A 19054-nucleotide genomic window follows, 5' to 3' on the forward strand; every position below is an offset into this window, starting at 1 on the left:
TTCGAAAGTTCAATCAACGAGACGAAAAAAAAAAAAAAAAAAGGGGCTCAGTCGCCTTATTCAACCCATCAAAGACAATTCTAATTTTAAATTAAATTTTAGTTAACTTAACGTCATTACTGTAAATACATGGGGTAAAATGAAATTTTCTCAGAGAATAATTGGTGGAGCATAAATTCATTCTATGCGGCCGCTTCTACCGCATCGATTTCTCTGCTCCGCCACTTCTTCTTCCTCCTCCTCCGTAGTCTATGCTGCGCCCTCGCTTCTCTCACTCTCTCCCTCTATAAATTCCTCTAGCTCGATCCCCAATAGGCATCGCATTGCAGACCTCCTCTCCTAAATCCTTCGCCTGCTTGTGGCTTCTCCCTGCTTTCCCTCTCTGGCCTCTGCTTACGAACGCGGGACTTCCTCTTGCGTCTAACAGGCGTGCCACGCTTGTTGAGGTTACGTGGGAGTGAGCTTCGAGAAGCATCTGGCATCTTCCGGGTGTGCTGCGCTTGTTGAGGCGACGTGGAATTAGGCTTCGAAGAGATTCTTGCGTCTGCCCCGCTTGTTGAGGTTCGTGGGATTGGGCTTCGGATAGTCGCTTTCGTCTTTCAGGTGCATTTGCGCTTGCTGTGGCCGCGCGGGATTGGGCTTCGAATAGCTGCGGAAGCGAAAAAAAAAAGGACAGTCTTTTAGGGTTGTGAGGAGGAGATGAGTGCATCGAGGTTCATCAAGTGCGTCACCGTGGGCGACGGCGCCGTCGGCAAGACCTGCATGCTCATATCCTACACCAGCAACACATTTCCCACGGTCAGTCTGCAGCTAATCCTTATTCTTGATGCATTTTTTATGTTTGTATGATTTCCTTCCCTGGTTCATCATGGCTTGTTCTCTGGGAAGACATGGAATGAGGATAGATCAATAATCTCTAGGGTTTCCTCCCGTAGTCCATTGTGGTGCCGTTTGATCTTTGTTAAGGCTTAGAACTAGGAAAGACCTTAAACCTTTAAGCTTTCATCACCAGGTTCTTTATGGTTTGATCATGGAATGAGGAAAGATCAATTACCTTTAGGATCTTTGGAAAGATATGGAATTAGGAAAGATCATGAATCTTTAAGCTTTCCTCGCCTGGTTCTTTACTATTTGTATGCTTAATTAGTTTTGCAATAAATTATCTTTTCTTTCTTGCAATTTTCTTCACTTTCTTCTTGTATGCATACACCAATATTTTCTTGGCTTTATAATGTCTTATGAAATTGTTGTTGTTATTATTCTTCTATATTCCTAGCCTTGTCATTAGCTTATTTCGTTTCAATACACAGGATTACGTTCCAACTGTGTTCGACAATTTCAGTGCGAATGTGATTGTTGATGGGAACACAGTTAATTTGGGCCTCTGGGATACTGCAGGTAACCCTTTCTTGCTAGCCGCCACCCCCTTATTGTTTCCAAGCTATCTGTTCTAATGTGATGGGTGTGAGGAACCAGGTCAAGAGGATTACAACAGACTCCGACCATTGAGCTACCGAGGCGCAGATGTCTTTCTACTAGCCTTCTCTTTGATAAGTAAAGCTAGCTACGAGAATGTGGCCAAGAAGGTAAGATTTCATTAAGTTTGTCTTTTTTGATTCGCTTGCTGATGCCTCACTTTGTTCTGGATTGCAACATTTTAATGTTTCAGTGGATTCCTGAACTGAAGCACTACGCGCCTGGTGTGCCGGTTATTCTCGTCGGGACAAAACTTGGTACTCATCTCTTTCCTTGCCTTTTGTTTGAATCATATGGATGCCCTTTTATAGATTCAAACTCCAACTACTGTTGAGAACTGCAATATTTCTTTGGTGAGTTTGTGCCAAAGAACTGTCTCAGCCAATCATCTATGTCTACTTGAGTGATCCATGTAGACCCTTTTGGTTCCGAATGTCGTGCGTGATTGTGTGTAGCTTTGTTGGCAGATCTTCGTGATGACAAACAGTTTTTCATCGATCACCCTGGTGCTCAACCAATAAGTAATGCTCAGGTAGCTAATGGCAACCGAGTTAGAGCATGAACTATTTACTCATCATTTCATTCAAAAGCACTGTCTAGTTTATTGACAGTAATTCTCACTTGCTTGAAGGGAGAAGAGCTGAAAAGAACTATTGAAGCACCTGCCTATATTGAGTGCAGTTCTAAGACCCAACAAGTATGTTGTATCCTCAATGCTACAAACTTATTTTCAGATCATAGCATCCTTTCTTATAAATTTTCACTTTATTGAAAATATAATATGCAGAATATTAAGGGGGTTTTCGATATGGCTATCAAGGTGGTTCTTCAACCTCCCAAACAAAAGAAAAATAAGGGGAAGGGTCTGTGCTCTATTCTATGAATATGAACACAGCCACCATTCTCATAGTCGCTAGCTTGATTTAGGGAAATAGGTGTATATTAACTAACAGCTGCAATTCATGGAAGCATTGGATGTGGTTTTCTTTCGCGATCATGAAGCATATCACTTCTTGAGTTTGAATCTTTCTGTCCTCAGCAGGTTGATAACCAGTGATCTTCTACAAGCGACATGCCTAATCTTATCAAATACTGTTTGTTTAGGTTTACAAATTCAAGCTTGATGTTTGTTTGTTGGCTTCTTGTTTCAAAATCTTTTTTTGTCCAATGCCTCTGTGTCCACGTGATGTGAGTTTTGTTTTGGTTGACTCTGCTCCTAATAAATTGTATTGATCTGATTCGAAACTTTTTAGATTACGTCTCGGTTTATTAAGCTTAAACATAATCAAACTTTGCTCTTAACTCAGTTTGTGTGTTAGTCTATGGTTTCTATACGATAATGAAAGTCATTTTTGATGTTGAATGTCTTGTGGATTGTTTTAGGAGTCTTACCCTTTATCGAGTTAGGCACATCCGATCCAGCAGCCCCCTGATGTTCATGTAATTTGCAGCTCGAAAAACAAATTGAACATGAATCATTAAGTCTTATCCGTGAGCAAATAAGCAGATTGAAGTAACTAATCTCACAATACTCAAAAAGTCTAAAAAATTTGCGAAGTGCCTGATGATCCTATCAGATAATCATCTACCGGACCGATTTTAAAAACAAACCACTGACCGCGGCCATTTCCCATGTAAAGATGTGGAAACTGAAAACAAACAGGTGGATAGCACAGGCACAAGTCAATCAGAACAGAACAAGAGCTTGAATTGAACTTTCGAGTCCCATCTTTTACAACTTAAAGTCACAAGAAGACAGTTTGTTGCAACCAAAGCTTTCTCATGGGACGACTCCTGTCTTTTACTCAGCTCAGAATAGAGAGAAATGTAACCACACAGAAGCATCCAAGTCGATGACCAAATAAGCCAAACTAGCTTTTGTGTTTCCTTTTTGTGAGTCAAACCACATTGCACCTACTCAGCCAAAACAAAAAACAAAAAGTAGTACATGTTTTGGTTGTTTCGACTTTTTATGGATTTCAGGTTAAAGTCCAATGTCTTTACACTTCAATCCAACATGGCATATATATAACAACAACACTCACTACTACTATTCTTTTTTTTTTTTTTTTGCTTCTACTGAATCGAAAAGGCCACCGTCAGGCTCGTTTCGAGATTTTTATTTGTCTGAATAAGTGTTTTAGAAACTGGATCGGACCGGATGGTTGAAATAGGCTAAATCAAGAGAGCTCTGAATTGAAGATAAATGAGTGGCTGAAGAAGTGTTTTCAGAATCAGGTTAGACCGGCTGGGTAAATTTGTTAACCCAAGAACAGGAAGTCAATTGAACCAAGATACATCTAATTGAGTAATCCTACAAAATCAACCAGAGAAAAATCACGAATTGTTGGAACCATCGGTTCACCTGGCCGTCCGGTTCTAAAAACACTGATTTGAAGGATGAAAAAAAAAGGATATAACAACTTCAGTAATGCTATATTAGATGCTCAGTTACCAAAAGATGATGACCAAGTACAGGAAACCACGACTTCAGTATGGAAGAAACACTCAAGAACCTTAAACGTACTGCAAAAGACCAAGGACACTACCTTTAACCATGAGATTTGGCATCGTTTATTCATGCGTCAGTGATGCAACATCAAAACAGGACCTTCACGTTACCTCTTATCTTAGAGCTGCAAACAGGGCATGAAGCTAGGATGTCTGTACATTGCTTGCATGTACAAAGATGACGACAAGGGAGGAGGAGTTGGCATGCATTGTGAGCACCACAACACCTGCACTGGATAATGACCTTGTCATCCCCATCCTTTGCTGGCTTCAATTCTTTTCTGATTTCCATTGGTGAGGTGGAATTGATGCCAACTGCTGTGTCTGGGTTCGTAGAGGAGAACTGAGGTTGTTGTATCTGTTCAAGCACCCTTCGAAGAGATGAAACCTGGGCCGCATTTTGCCTTGCAATACTTTCCCATAACTCTTTTGACTCCTCAGTCTTCTTTAGCCGCTCACATAATTCTTGGTGTCTCATGATCGCAATGGAGAGCTTATCTTCTTTCACCTTAAGTAGCTCGGCGACCTTTGCTTGCAAATTATTCAAAAGAGAATCCACATGCCGCTTTCTCTGCTCAAAAAGTGACTCCACTAGCCTCTCATTCTGATTTACACAACAGATTCAAAAAGTGAGCATCAACCACGATGTGCTTCAACCAAAAGAAGTATATAAATACATTGATGCTATTAGATCATAATTGGATAAAAACTCTTTATGATTGACTAAAGAATAATCTACCTGTAATTGGAGATACCAGTTCATTTCTTCTTGATATGTCTGCATCAATGATGCTACGGAAATTGTCATATCAACCAAGAGAGATTGATCGATAGAATAGGATGAAGTTGGAAGCAAAGCTGATGTAGAAGGGGATGTAAACAAGACTTCTTGTTGTCTTTGTTGTTCAAAAGGTTGACACAAACTTTGGAAGTGGGCATCTGCACCATCAGTTGGAAGGAATGGAAGAGGACCTTGAAACCCCATGAAAAATTCTCATATAGGAAACAAAAACTTGCAACAAGAGGAGAATAAACAAGCAAGGAGATAGCCAAGGCTATAAATAAAGACCATGAAGTTATGGCTAAATATAGCAAGCTCAGATACTTCTAGAGTCAAGACTAAGGAAGCAGGGAAAGATAGGAAGGTGACATGTACTTGAACACGTGTCTACGGAAGCTAGGATGCTGCAACAACTATTGGGAACCACACGATTAGAACGTTTATGTGAATTTTCAGTACTACTTTGTCGTAATTAATGTAGAGAACTGGTATTCACTTTCCACGACTTATGAAACTGAAATAGAAAGAGAAGCAAACTTCTGAAGCATCTCACTAAATCCTACAGTCCAAGCTAGTTTATGCTTTCCTATACATTTCACCAGCGATCTTCCCAAAAGCTGAGTTCTCTAGATGTGGATATCTCCATATTACATGTATAAAATCCTTATATACAAAGAATTGAAGGATTTCTAATATAAAAATAGAAACTAAAGAACGATATGCCCATGCATATACATATTTATATAGATATTTCGGAGTCATTTTCATTCCTACATGGGAGATAGGTTATAGAGATAGGGATTACGAAAAACTTAATATGTTTAGTAATATAATTTATATAGGGTTACCGAAAAGAAAAGGCATTTATGTGAAAAGATTGTAAGTAAATATCTTCTCCTTTATGAAAGAAAGTGTGGAAGCATGCACTTGATAGCCATAAAACAATGCAATTATGACTTCCGCTTTTTTGCCACATAAGCATGTTTCCTTCAATGTAAATGGCTAATCAAAATCGCCAATTGTTCTTTGCTTGCTTCTAGTGGAATGTAAAGTTTTCTCATAAAAGCTACGCATTTATTTTGTTCAATGAAAAAACTATAGGTTGAATGTAAGATATTTCCATTCAAAACAATTATTTTTTAAAACAATTTAGAAAGTTTTTATACAATAACATGAAATTTATTGTGCATTTGATAGCTTCCATTTGTAATTCTAGATAATATGGGAATTAATCAATTATTGATTATATTTCTATCCTTTTTATACTGTGTAATGATATATTAACTCTTCATTCTATATTCTATACAATAGAATGTAATTAATAAATAATATTTAAGTTACATTAAATTTTCCTGTAGCTTTGCTGTTCTCTTTAGTTGTTTCACCCTTTACATTCCTCCATTTGATTTTGTGTTTAATTGGTAGCCATGTTGTAGATGGTGACATTTTGAAATCTCTCATTTCATTTATTAACTAACTATTTATTGCATTTCCTACCAAAGTATATTTTAGGTTTTTATTTATATGTTTATAATTTATTTAAATTGATGAGTTATAGTTTCTCCAACTGTTTACTTTATACACTATTTTGTTTACTTTATACACTATTTTATTTAGGACAACTATTACTATTATAGTGCTATTTAATTATGACATTTATTAGTTCTTCAATCAAATCATATCAATTATCCTAACGACTCCCGACTCCATCTTATTTCTTCTCAATCTTCTTTCCCTTTTTCTCTCCCCATTTTTTATTCTCCGTGTTATAACATTCATGTGATGCAATTGACTAATACCTTCACTATTATTAGATTTCTCTATCTTCTCAACATTCTCAAAATATATATAAACTAACAATTAAATTAGGGGTTCTCTGATTATGACGTTATTATCCATTGACTGATTGAGGTGCCAGGTTCGAGTCCCCATCTGCACAGGCTCTTACAAATAAAAGTCCTCAATTTGGAGCCTGTTGAGGTCGCCGCTTCGACGGTAGGACGCTTTTATCAACCAAGTGGTACTGAGGCTTCCCAAAAAATCTTTTCGGGGGTTCTGGGGTATGGGGCCACGAAGCGGTGGACCAAGTCACTATAAAAAGTTTATCCTACCTTAATTTTGGTTCGGGCCCCAGCTATAGCAAATTTACAAGAATTTTTCCTCCAAATGGGACACGCAACTAAAGGATGTTGGGCTCCTAAACTGCCCACTGCGAGCACTTCCCGATTTACCTTGGTGGCCGATAGGAAACTTTTGTGGGACCAGGCCGATCATCCTAGGCTCGACATTACCCAACCTGATTAATCATTTTATTTTTTCAAAATATATATAAACTTTATTTGAATTAATTGAACTATGTACCCAAGAATTAATTTTTTCTTATTGACTAGGTGATACAGACCTATGGAGGGCCCACCACTTAAAACTTCATAATGGTAGCATCCTCATTTTCCTAAAATTATTTTGTAAATTGATATGTTTTTTTAGTGTTTACTTCAAAGTTGGAAATGATAACAGCATATATGTAGCAGAGTTTCAGAATACATTTTATTTCAATTAGTTGAAAAACTGATTTTTAATTTATATTTTTAAAAATTAACTATAATTTTTATAAATTTTATATAATTTCTTGTAATAATAAAAAAATTTTAATTTAATTTTTTATCTAATACAAAAAAAGTATTATAAACAAATATTGAGTAGTCCACTAGTTTAACAAATGCAATTAGGTAGATAGAGTGTAGATTGACACTAGGGAGCAAGATTTTTAAAAGCCCTTCTTGTTGTTGCCTAGGGAGATTTTAAAGGGGAGCACATAACATCTACATTGTGGTCAAAAAAAACATTATTTGATTTATTCAAATAATTTAAACTTAAAATTGTAATCTACCATTTAGTAGTTTGTACTTGTCAGTATTAACTTAAACAATTATTTTACAAGCGGAAAATACTTTACATATCAATATAAATATTTTTTTTGATATATTAATATTGATTATATTGCATTATGCAGTAGGCTGACCATGAAGTACATTGCTTCCATATGCTTCATGAAATCTTGCTTTTGAATAAACACTTTAGTATTTAACAAATGTAGATACATATATGATCTAATTTATAATCTTTAGAATTTTAGGCTTAGAATTTTAGGCCTTTACATTTGCAATGTTTACTCAATTAATGCTACTTTACTTTTACATTGCAATCGACACAAGCTTAGGCCCTTACAATAAGTTGGCAAGTTTTTAAGCCTCTTGCAACTTTCCTTACAAGGTTTACATGTCAAAGGAATTTTAGTAAAAGGGACCCCCCAATGTAGGGTCCTGAGTAAGGGTTTGACCACATTGAGTTTATTGTACACAATTTTACTATGCATTGCAAGAGATTGTTTTCGTGACTTGAACTCGTAACCATAAGGTTACTCGGCAACAACTTTACTGTTGTGCCAATAACTCCCTTTTCGAAGGAATTTCAATCTAGACAAAAAAAAATTGAGCAATTCTTTGATACCAAAGTTTTAACTATATTTAGAAGCCCAATCTTTAGGTTAGGTTGGCTTTATGTTTTGGCCTTTAGAAAAACATCTAGAACAGCGATTATTCAGTTGAGACACTCACTTTTGGACTTACAAACTTGGCATATTTTTGGATTTGGCTAAAAACTGTTGAGACTTACCCTAGTCCAGTCATAATGCATAGATTTTTAGTGAATTGGCATCCCAAATCATCATTATACTATCCATATGGGCAGAATATTGGATTGGGATATTGACCTCATAATTTGCTAACAAAATGACATGGAAACTAGGTAAATATAAGTAAGAAAAAAAGGGTTACATAAACTAGAGTAACCATAAACACAACAATAAGCAAGAAGGAAGAAAAATAATCTTTACATACATTTTTAGCCAAATCAACTGAAACACACAACACTATCCTACCATATCTACATTTAAAAGTTTCTCTTGAAGACCAAACCATAAAGGTTCTAAGTTCCTCTCTAAAGATCATGTTAGAGAAGAAAAAAAGGTCAAAAGATTTTACCATTAAGTAACTGAAAATCAGAATATCAAAAATAAATAAATAAATAATAATGGGAAAACAATGGCTTCTTCTTAGAAAGTAAAGATGGCCCTAACATCGGAGTCAAGACCAATTCATTTGCTCATTCAGCAGAGCACTAATTTCTCTTACAAGTTATACCTTATATTTTTTTTCTACACTGAGTTATTCCCTTAATATTCTGTAGCAGAAGAAACCTTATTCGCCTATAAATCAGTAAATCATCACCCTTTGTTTTCATTCTCTATCAGGCAAATTAATCATTAAATTATGTTATTCCATTTGGATTGGAGGGTGATCCCCTCAAAATGATCATCCTCTTATTTCTTCACTTCCCAACTCCTTAGATATAGCAGGAGTTCATATTAACCTGGAATTAAAGCCACAGAGATCCTATCCATCATTACTACTCTTATAGTAGAGTCTCCTTTCCATGTCATAGCCACCTGTTGGACAAAACAATCTGTTGCCAGAGATTTTGAGAATTAGCTAAATTTAAATACACCAAGTTAAATTCAATTTATCTATCGAGATGACCTGAGCAGATAATCTCTGGCTGCAAGCAAGATCTGGTTTCTGCCAAGTGTTGAACGCAGACGAGTGACCGACCGGGCGAGCGAGCGGTCGGACGGGTGTGTCGCAGACCAAGTGACCCAGCGGTTGAGCGAGCAAGCGAACAAGCGACCGAACGAATTGCGGTCGAACAGGTGTGCGACCGAACGAACATAAAGACCGAGCGAGCTGCGGCCGGACGGGCGTGCGACCGAACGAACGTAGAGGCCGAGCAAGCTGCGACCAGATGGGTGAGAAGCTGAGTAAAAAAGAGGCTGGGTGAGCAAGCGGTCGAGCGAGCATGCGACCGAGCGAATGAGCGTATGGTCGAGCGGACTGAGAGTATGGTCGAGCGGACCGAGAGTATGGCCGAGCGGACCGAAAGTCCGAGCGGGTTTGCGGCCGGATGAGTGAGGAGCCAAGCGACAGAGTGAGCAGCCGAGCAGACTGAGCGAGCGGCCCAGCGAACTGAGCAACCGGACGGGCATGCAACCGACCGGATGAAAATGCCGACCGAGTTAGCGACCAAGCAAACGCAGAAGTCGATGGAGTTAGCGGTCGAGCGAACGCAGAGGCCGACCGAGTTAGCGGCCGAGCGAACGTAGAGGCCGACCGATTTAGCGTCCGAGCAAACGCAAAGTTCGAGTGGGCGGATGGACCGAGGTCTGCGAGGGTCACAGTTTCCTTGAAACAGATTCGTCCCACCTCCTGCTTCGAGGTTTCCTTGGGTCATCTGTTTCCCAAGATACAACGGTGAACCGTAATTCCCACCAAGCACTGATGGTTACAACGAACTGAGAGGTACGCGACTACTATCACAGGCACTCTGGCGAGCAAGAGATGCATGACAGAAGAGAAGGGGAACGTAGGTGGTGAGCTTCAACTTTTTGAGTGTGTAACCTTTTGCTTATGGACGCAGCCGTATTATATAGGAGCTCATACCAATGGGCAGCGTTAATGATCGTTTAATGATCATTATTTGCCGGCTGTGAAACGCCAACGTTTCACTCGGCTTCATTAATTTTTAATTTAATGCATCCGTTACACCCTTAAATAAGCAGCAAAAAGTTTATGTGGCAAAATATTGGTGGTTCCACTTGGGCAAATTTTGCCTCGACCGATCGGCATTCGGCGCGCACAGGTCGCGCTTGCACACGAATCAACATGGTTTAGTGTAATCCGGGCTTTGAATTTGCACCCCTGCGCACCCACACGTGAGAGAGAGCCTCTCTCCATGCATTTGTTCACATCATCAATATATGCGAATCAATATAAACCAACCAATATGCTTTGAAACTCCCAATGTGGAACTAAAGTCCCTCCCATTCACAATGAAACTTCATACCTCTTCCACCTCCTCTCCATTCACATATATCCAACACCACCTCCATATTTTGCTACCTTTGAGGTGTCTCTCTTCAACACCATTTTCAGGTAGGGACATGTTTCTCTTCCATTTCCATTGCTACCAGACTGCCTTCTTCAATAATACAGGAGATCATCAACATGTCACATCATGAACTCTCTATCATGGCTTCCCCTTCCTAAAGCTTAATTTTTAATCCCTATATATATATATATATATATATAAAGTTGCAGTGTCTCAGCTAAGATTTTAAAAGAATAATTTCGCCCTCAACATGACAACATGAGGTTTCTAATCAAACGGCGAAGTGTGTAGCAGAGTTTGAAGTCAAGTACGATGCAAATTCAAGCAGTTGCAAGAACCAAGCTGTCAAGAGAAAAAGACGAAGCAAAAGAATCAAAATAAATATCATCTGGGCCATAGGAAAAAAAAAATCCTTACAAGCATAATGACACAGGTTTTGCCAATAATTGTTGAGAAGCAACCATCAGTTGCAGTCACTAAGACACTCCTGCATGAAGTCAATGCATTGAAGCCTCACTACAAATTTCCATCCTACACTCTGCTCTTGGTGCAATCTATCCAACCCACAACCATCATTCACAACATATAATCCTATGTCAGAGACATATATACCTAGTTATTTGATCAAATACATCAACAAAAAAGGTGCCCTCGATGAAGTAATTGTCCAAGGAAGGGCAAAAAAAATCTTGACATGGAAATCATATACTGGTAGAAAACCCTATCTTAATTAACAATACAACAATAAAGAAAATCCTCTTTCTAGTGAAACAACACAAAGGCGCTAACAAGTTTGGCTATGTAGGAAGAAAGCTAGGACACAAAACTTCTCAAAGTCAGGAAAACAAGCAGCGAGCTTTTACCTTCTAAGGTGATCAAATCCATGATACCTCGTGGGCGTCGCGCGGCCGGAAACTCCACCAATGTCGGCTAGGTTGGCTCCCGACCCGAAGGTGTTCGGCCAGTGCACGAGGAATCAATCTGAAGCCCCTCGACCGTCTCATGGCAGTAGAGCATTGCTCACTTCGGCGGCGAGCCTAACCGGCGATAGATTCGGGGGAGAGTCTCTCTTGGTGCGGAAACATCGAGCACGGCGATTTATTCGCTGCAAGGAAACTTTCTACTTTAATCCCTTAAGTTTATCTATTTGAAAAAATTGTCTCTAAAATTTCAAAATTTATCTTTAAACTCCTAAACGTTTGTTAATTTTTGCAAAGGAAAATGGTGTCTACTGCATTCGGTGAAGGTTTAAGAAATGGACGGTAAAGATGGGAGGAACTGTCAAACGAACGGTGTAGGTGCAAGTTCGCAGGGGTCTACAATTCCCGCGCAGGTGTTGGAGGAGATCCGGTCCCGGCGATAAAAGCAGCGGTGACTCGCTCCGATCGGCCGCTGTCGGCACGGTTTTGGCGGGGAAGAGATGACGGTGACGGAGGCTGATGAGGGCCGCGAGGCGGGTGAGGATTACCGTTCGTGGAAGGTGAACACCCCTATTCTATACGACCTCGTCATCTCCCACCCCCTCAGGTGGCCCTCCCTCACAGTCCGATGGCTCCCGGGCTCGTCGCCGTCTTCCTCCTCCGGAAGCAGCCGCGTCGGCGCCACCCACCGCCTCCTCCTCGGCAGTCACACCTCCGACTACGCTCCTAACTTCTTCATGACCGCCGACGTGCTTTTCCCCCTCCCTCCCGAGGCCCATCCCGGCGCGCCGCTCCCCAAGGTCGAGATCTCGCAGACCATCCCTCATCACGGGAAGGTCAATCGCGCCCGATTCATGCCGCAGAGACCATCGGTTGTAGCCACCATGACCCAAGACGCGGAGGTTCACGTGTTCGACTGCGAGCGGCGGCCACTGAGGCCGGTCGAGGGGGAGGAGAGTGGTCCGGACGTCGTCTTGAGGGGCCTCTCCAAGGAGGGATATGGGATCTCGTGGAGTCCGCACAAGGAGGGCTTTCTCTTGTGCGGATCGTATGATTCCAAGATCTGTCTGTGGGATGTGGGAATGATGCCGGAAGAGAAGATTCTTGATGCAAGATACCTGTTTGAGGTAATGGGTCGTAGATCTTTAACATCGTCCTTGTATGATACTTCACTCTATTTAATGTGGAAAATTTTATCTAAAGAGCATTTCAGAGTTCATACTTGAAGCAAATCCTTGTTAAACCCATCAAATTTGACCTAGTGATCCTTCCAAGAATCTTGGACTTGTGGTTCCACTGATTGAACTAGGTGTGTGTTCTTTCTAGATTCAAACACCTAATGAGAAAGCTGATGTTGCATCATGGGTCTGCCAAGTTTTTTTTCCCTCTCATTTTGGTTAGTCTTGTAGATTATATTCTAGTTTTCCCCTTGCAAACTGAAAACACATTCCTAATTCATGTGTGGTAGAAGACTTTAAACTATGTACTTTCTTCTAGGCCCATACTGATTCTGTTGAGGATGTTGCTTGGCACTTGAAGAATGAAAACATGTTTGGGTCCGTTGGGAATGACCATCTTTTGATGATTTGGGACGTTCGCTCATCGGCATCTGGAAAGCCACAACAGTCATTAAAAGCCCATGAAAATGAGGTAAAGTAGTTTTTTGTCAATATGAATTCTTCCATATGCACCTGCAAGTAGTAATGTTTTACAAAGGTACAGTTGCCTCTTATACGATCTTATGCATAAATAGGAAGACCAATATCTTATGGCACAGCTGATTTCGTATCGTATGACCTCTGTAAAATGCAGATAGCATTGGTCTGGAAATACTCTGTTTCAACAATTAGACTTTGGCACGTATATATAAGGCTTGATAAACCAAGTATATTGTTACATTTTCTCAAGGGCAAACCACACTAAGAGTTGTTTCGAGTTGGCGTAAAAACAAGTAACAATTGGTTGTTCTGCTCTTTTTGCATTGCATTTATTCAGTATTCTACCTAATTATGTTTTCTCTGGCTTATTTATAAGCATATCAACACTCATTAATGTTGGGTATGTATTGTCTTGCTCTCCCAGGTCAATTCACTATCATTTAATCCGTTTAATGACTGGATTTTGGCAACAGCGTCTAAAGACAGTACAGTTAACCTATTTGACCTTCGGAAGCTCGCTACAAGTTTACATACATGTTTGAGTCATGTGTAAGTACACGGCCTTCTGCATTGCCTTGTTGAATCATTTGGTTAATGATAAATTAATACGATATGCGATCTTAGTGTAACTTATCACATGCAATGTTAGTTGTTTTCAGATGTCCAGACTTCTCGTTCCTTCACAAGTGAACTGGTGGAGCCTTACTGGTTTAATCAGCTATTTTATATTTATTTATTTTCTTACTCGAACTGGATCAGATTAGATACTGATTCTCAGTCTAACCGGTTGAACCTATGTGCCAGTATTCAGCTCTAATAACATTAGTTTGACACACAGAAAACTAAAATGTACTCTGTCAAGAAAATTAGTTGATTATCAAGATGATTATGTCAGGAAAGTATAGTTCCAGAAGTAATAAACTACTGGTTCTTGTAGTTAGGTTCAAATATGGTAGTAAAGTTTATATTTATTTATTTATATCGTTTCATAAATCCTTTATTATTGTGTAATTTTATTATTGTTTTTGTTGTTTTGATGAGTATTTGTGTTTACAGAGGATCTGTTGTTCAAGTGGAATGGAGCCCCAGTCATGAAACTATTTTTGCTACCTCTGCTACTGACAAAAGGCTGATAATTTGGGACCTTAACCGGTACTTACTTAAGATTTCAATGCAAAAGCATGAATCATTCTTTTGGTTAAGGAATGGAATTGATAAATAATAGTATAGAAATATGCATTTCTTAGTTTGACATAGGAATGTTAAAAGAAAATCCTGCTCGAACTCCTCAGACTTCTTGGGCACAAACCGCTCTATGCGGCAACCCCTCGGCCTGATCAGACCACCTAGCTCTCCCTGTCAGGCTGTCCTCTTGGCATTAGATGGATGAATCAAGGTTCAATTAAAGAGCTGGTTGACTGGACTATTAGATTGCTTACATTCACTCTTTTTTGTGCATGTATCTCTGATGGTTCTTAATATGCAGGAACTGCAAGAACTTGAGACTGCAGTGAATACAACGCAATTGATAACTTTAGTTTTTTGACAAATGTGGATAGGATTGGGGATGAACAGACTGCCGACGAAGCCGTCTTTGGGCCGCCAGAGGCGTTCTTTGTTCACGCCGGTCACACTGCAAAGATCTCAGAATTCTCATGGAACCCCGAGGAGCCTTGGGTCATTGCTAGTGTGGCCGACGACAATATTCTTCAGGTATGGCAGATGGCTGAGAGATACCGAGATGACGGCAGCAATGATCATCGTTGACTGACGAGCATGCTTATTGTATGCCTAATGAGTTTAAATTTGAACATATCAAATCCTCATGGTGAGTCTGAGGCAAATCTTTCTGTTCAAGTTTTTGTGAGCTGGTATTATAGTCCGAGTTAGTCTTATTTGACTAAAACAGACCATGTGGCTTTAATACAGAAGCTAATTGTTCTATGAGAATGAACAATTTGGTTGAGCTAGATAGAATAACAGATCAAAACAGATTTAACAGAATAATGGAGGAAGTCTCATTTGGCTAAAACAGGCCATGTGGCTTTAATACAGAAGATAATTGTTCTATGAGAATGAACAATTTGGTTGAGCTAGATCAAAACAGATTTAACAGAATAATGGAGGAAAAAATTTGCAACAAAAAGAACTAGTTCAAAACGAACGTGCTAAATCCATCAGTCGAATACAACCAATTCAACATTGAGAATCCAGTTCTCCAATCATGAGTAGTGACCCAATTTCTTCCCAAATAATGTGACAAAATTTATTGGCCACACGACGGTGATCCTACCGAAGAAAGAAAGAACATACACCCCATCAGAAACAAAACCACATAACCAGCCAGTTCCATGCAAATTTATCATCGTTTCGTACTCGTTACTTTTTCCTTTTCCAATTGATGGATATTTGCTGTCGAAGAAAATACCTCATTTATGGCCACGTCACCCTTTTCCTGATCCGGGAAATGGTTTTCCTTCATGTATTTTGACCGCTTGAGATGGCTCCGGTTTATCACTGAGATGAACGATCAGCTTGTTTTCTTCTTCACTAAGGCAACTCCTACATCTGATTGTTCAAAATTCCGAATGATGCTGCGCTACCCAGTGCCATTGTGTCGGGAAGGATCTTCATGCAATCCAAAAGCATGGAAGCGAGATAGGACAGAATCAGGATGTAGTGGTTGAGGCGATCGAGGACTAGAAGCTGAGTCATATTGATTGAAGGAGTGTGGCAGTATCCATCTCATCCAGTCACCGCGCCGCCTCAGCTTTTCACCCTGCCACATATAATTCACAAAGATTGTAAATAGCATATGGCATGTATATGCAAGAATGAACAAGATGGCAGAATGATATAGGAGATTCGATTGGTCAAGACAATCTATGAGATGAAAAAGTGAGATGATGAACCATACATGTACTTCCACTACTGTTGAACCGTGTAATGCATCCAATATATACGGTATGTCACGTGTCGACTGCTTGACCTGCAGTTAAAAAGAGAACTTTTTCACATTCTCACTCGAACAACCAATAAATAAACAAACCCAGGCAAATGCTTTGAGCATCTGACCAATCTGATCACCGCAATTCAAATTTAATGAAGTATCAGAACCTTGGATAAAAGTTGATTCAATGGTTATTCAACTATCCATTATAATCTTGTTTTCTAAATGAAAATTTGGATAATTTCTTATCATCACCACAAAATACATAGTGTTTCAAAAGTTCTTCGCTTGTTGATAATCACAGTATTAGCAGTTCCTCCTATAATCAATCACTAATTTTTAATTCAAAAATCACACTTTTATTGAGCATCTGCATGTAAGCATTAGCCAAAGCATTTGATGAATGCAACAACCATGCCAAACCAACAATGAAAAACACTTGAGACTTCTAAACAAGAAAATTAACAGCTGCGACACATTACTTAATGCCTTGTTATTGTTGTTGTAAACAAGAATGGTAACTTAAGAATTTAATAATCTCTTCACATTTCAAGTAGACACGTGTTGCTCGTACTTTAGTTTATTTTAATCTCTTACAAAAGCTTTGTCAAACTCCTTGGGGTGTAAAATTCATACTTAATCTCACATAATAAAAGGATTTTAAGCAATACCTAACTAATAAACTATTTTATTCCAAAAAATAATACATGCTTCAACATGATGTCACAGCTCACAATGTCAGTACCTAGGCCGTTCAAAACTAAAAGATGATCAAATACAACTCCAAACAGGGCGAAATAAAACTTTTCCAGCTTCCATAAACATTAAAAAAGAACGTAATGGAGACTAATGTTGCTTAGGAACAAAACATTGCCAAAGAAATCTTTTTTTTTTGACAAAATAGTAATCTGTGATTGATCTTTTCAGGGGCAATGTGAGCATACACTATCATATTCAAAATTTTACACACGTTCAAAGACACAAGCACTCATACAGAATTCTTGACCATAGGGTTTTTGGATATTGAGATTCCAAGATCATGCAGGCAACATTGAAAAGTCTCTTCTTTGGATTTATAAATATTAGGCTTTGCGGTTCTAGATCTAACAAAGAATATTAAACACAGATTCTGGCACAGCCTTCACCTTTGCAAACTATTCAGCAACAATCATGCCAATGAGAAGCATTAAGAAAATAAGAAAACATTTAGTCAAAATAACTCACCCTGTTGAAGCTAGCAATCAAGGAAACAGCAACCCAACCATGATCATCCATATTTTGTCTGAGAAAATGATCCTTGCAAAGATTCTCAGGACTGCCAATTCAAACCCTTAAACAACAGATATAAAAATGCATAAGAAAAGTTTAATCTACCACAAAGGCTCATAAATTACCTGAAATAGTACTCTATTTGCTTCACCAACATAAAGCGCTGATAATCTGCTGGCGATGGAAACCCTGCAGGGGGGACTACAGAAGGTGCTTGATGTGTGATGATAGGCATGCTCTCAAATGGCGGAGGCAGTGGCGGCGGGAGATAATAAACAGGAGGAATTTCTTGTAAAAAGATGAACACGAGGAAATTCTTGTAAAAAGATGAACACACGCAAAATTTTGCAAACAAACGACATCAAACGCATCACAACTACAGGGAAGGCATACCATAGCCCATTTGAGGCATAACATGACGGAACTGCGGTGGTATGCCAAAGAACGGCATCATAGTAGGTGAGGATGGAGGCTGCTGTAGCAGTTGTGGCTGAATAAATGGCCGGGGGTCTCCTCGCTGCTGAAGGAATGGTGTCGGCGTTTGCGGTTCTCTAGCGTTAAAACCTCTAGAACTCATCCAGCCATAGCCTCCACGGTCATGTTCACGCCGGTTACCATGGCGCAAATGGTGGGGAGGAGTTCCACCGACTCCGCCACCATGGTTTCCCCTTCTACTGCCACTATGACCAGCTCTGTGGTAAGTGCTGCTGCTTTGCGTCTGATGCATGAGGCCAACAGGAGGTACATCCAAAGGACTAGTTGGATGCTGAGCTTCCCTTGGACTATGATTGATCGGCGAACTGCTGCTAGCATCGGTACATCTTTTTGAAAAATTAGGGTTCCGATGAGATTTTTGGCGAACAAAAGGATCGTGATTCCGATTAAAACTAGGGTTAGTGTATAGCTTTGACTGGGAAGCATCGATCGTGGACCTCTAGCAAGACGAGGAAGTTAGAATCAAGATACACATAACAAAAGATCCTATTCCTTTCCGTTCCTTCGCGATCAGGAATGGAGAAAAATTAATATTCAAGAAAAGAATTCAGAAGAAGGAATCGCACCAGGGGAGCGGAGGACGCGCTGACTGCGGATTCCAAAAGCGCAGCATTGGCGCTCGTCCCGCGGTTGACGCCGTCTGTGGACCCGAGCGCGCGATCGGACGCTTCTTCCTGGGGAGGCGCAGGCGGAGAGGAGGAAGCAGCTTCGGAGGCGGACGGAGAATAGCGATCCGGCGAGCGCGACATGGCCGGCGCGTGGTAGCGGTAGGGTTAGGGTTCGCGGCGGTGGCGATGTGAGCGAACAGCGATCGCGGCGAAGAAAGAGAGAAGAAGGGGAAACTTGGAAGGGGGCACAGTGCGAAAGCGGCAGAGGAGGGCGCAGGGAGGCGACAATGCGGAGACTGGAGTCTCCTTTCCCGGCGATTCGTCGTATAGAGGAAAAGGTGCGACGACGAAGAGAAGCAGCAGCAGCATCTTCTTTTTCTCTC

General features: G+C 40.0%; 4 protein-coding genes across 9 annotated transcripts; 2 read left to right on the top strand and 2 right to left on the bottom strand.

Moving 5' to 3' along the window:
* Positions 1 to 207: 207 nt before the first annotated feature.
* Positions 208 to 2728, top strand: LOC122009362 (rac-like GTP-binding protein 6). The gene is made up of 7 exons (XM_042565483.1): positions 208 to 798; positions 1311 to 1398; positions 1477 to 1586; positions 1670 to 1733; positions 1944 to 2008; positions 2108 to 2173; positions 2264 to 2728. Exons 1-7 carry the CDS (start codon positions 700 to 702, stop codon positions 2357 to 2359), a joined length of 588 nt encoding a protein of 195 aa, XP_042421417.1. The 5' UTR covers positions 208 to 699; the 3' UTR covers positions 2360 to 2728.
* Positions 2729 to 3891: 1163 nt separating this feature from the next.
* LOC122009364 (probable BOI-related E3 ubiquitin-protein ligase 2) lies at positions 3892 to 11825 on the bottom strand. Of its 4 annotated transcripts, none has more exons than XM_042565485.1 (3): positions 11635 to 11825; positions 4727 to 4926; positions 3892 to 4591 (listed from the first exon to the last, which is right to left on the bottom strand). In XM_042565485.1, exons 1-3 carry the CDS (start codon positions 11654 to 11656, stop codon positions 4076 to 4078), a joined length of 738 nt encoding a protein of 245 aa, XP_042421419.1. In that variant the 5' UTR covers positions 11657 to 11825; the 3' UTR covers positions 3892 to 4075. The 4 variants fall into 4 exon arrangements, 3 of the variants coding, with proteins under 3 accessions (XP_042421419.1, XP_042421418.1, XP_042421420.1); XM_042565484.1 differs by having other exon boundaries at positions 4727 to 4959; XR_006119542.1 differs by lacking the exon at positions 4727 to 4926.
* Positions 11826 to 12126: 301 nt separating this feature from the next.
* LOC122009366 (WD-40 repeat-containing protein MSI2-like) lies at positions 12127 to 15319 on the top strand. 3 transcript variants are annotated; one of them, XM_042565491.1, is made up of 6 exons: positions 12127 to 12818; positions 13189 to 13341; positions 13774 to 13898; positions 14406 to 14501; positions 14642 to 14745; positions 14836 to 15021. In XM_042565491.1, exons 1-5 carry the CDS (start codon positions 12192 to 12194, stop codon positions 14697 to 14699), a joined length of 1059 nt encoding a protein of 352 aa, XP_042421425.1. In that variant the 5' UTR covers positions 12127 to 12191; the 3' UTR covers positions 14700 to 14745; positions 14836 to 15021. The 3 variants fall into 3 exon arrangements, with proteins under 3 accessions (XP_042421425.1, XP_042421423.1, XP_042421424.1); XM_042565489.1 differs by lacking the exon at positions 14642 to 14745 and having other exon boundaries at positions 14909 to 15319; XM_042565490.1 differs by having other exon boundaries at positions 14642 to 15021.
* A 151-nt stretch (positions 15320 to 15470) lies between these two features.
* LOC122009365 (la-related protein 1B-like) lies at positions 15471 to 19054 on the bottom strand. Its single transcript, XM_042565487.1, has 6 exons — positions 18630 to 19054; positions 17962 to 18502; positions 17694 to 17856; positions 17524 to 17614; positions 16267 to 16338; positions 15471 to 16128 (listed from the first exon to the last, which is right to left on the bottom strand). Exons 1-6 carry the CDS (start codon positions 18810 to 18812, stop codon positions 15949 to 15951), a joined length of 1230 nt encoding a protein of 409 aa, XP_042421421.1. The 5' UTR covers positions 18813 to 19054; the 3' UTR covers positions 15471 to 15948.

The sequence above is a fragment of the Zingiber officinale genome, chromosome 8A (assembly GCF_018446385.1).
Source record: "Zingiber officinale cultivar Zhangliang chromosome 8A, Zo_v1.1, whole genome shotgun sequence".
NCBI lineage: Eukaryota > Viridiplantae > Streptophyta > Magnoliopsida > Zingiberales > Zingiberaceae > Zingiber > Zingiber officinale.

Bases quoted from the DNA above. Each gene is read 5' to 3' on its own strand.
- LOC122009362 (XM_042565483.1), top strand. From the start codon at position 700: ATGAGTGCATCGAGGTTCATCAAGTGCGTCACCGTGGGCGACGGCGCC. The intron at 1,399-1,476 runs GTAACCCTTTCT...GTGAGGAACCAG, and splicing joins GGGCCTCTGGGATACTGCAG to GTCAAGAGGATTACAACAGA. The intron at 2,009-2,107 runs GTAGCTAATGGC...ACTTGCTTGAAG, and splicing joins AACCAATAAGTAATGCTCAG to GGAGAAGAGCTGAAAAGAAC.
- LOC122009364 (XM_042565484.1), bottom strand. From the start codon at position 11,656: ATGGATTTGATCACCTTAGAAG. The intron at 4,960-11,634 runs GTAAAAGCTCGC...TGGGGTTTCAAG, and splicing joins GGATTTGATCACCTTAGAAG to GTCCTCTTCCATTCCTTCCA. The intron at 4,592-4,726 runs GTAGATTATTCT...TGTGTAAATCAG, and splicing joins ACTGGTATCTCCAATTACAG to AATGAGAGGCTAGTGGAGTC.
- LOC122009366 (XM_042565489.1), top strand. From the start codon at position 12,192: ATGACGGTGACGGAGGCTGATGAGGGCCGCGAGGCGGGTGAGGATTAC. The intron at 13,342-13,773 runs GTAAAGTAGTTT...TTGCTCTCCCAG, and splicing joins TAAAAGCCCATGAAAATGAG to GTCAATTCACTATCATTTAA. The intron at 14,502-14,908 runs GTACTTACTTAA...AAATGTGGATAG, and splicing joins ATAATTTGGGACCTTAACCG to GATTGGGGATGAACAGACTG.
- LOC122009365 (XM_042565487.1), bottom strand. From the start codon at position 18,812: ATGTCGCGCTCGCCGGATCGCTATTCTCCGTCCGCCTCCGAAGCTGCT. The intron at 18,503-18,629 runs GTGCGATTCCTT...TCGTCTTGCTAG, and splicing joins GCGCGTCCTCCGCTCCCCTG to AGGTCCACGATCGATGCTTC. The intron at 16,129-16,266 runs GTATGGTTCATC...TATATGTGGCAG, and splicing joins CAACAGTAGTGGAAGTACAT to GGTGAAAAGCTGAGGCGGCG.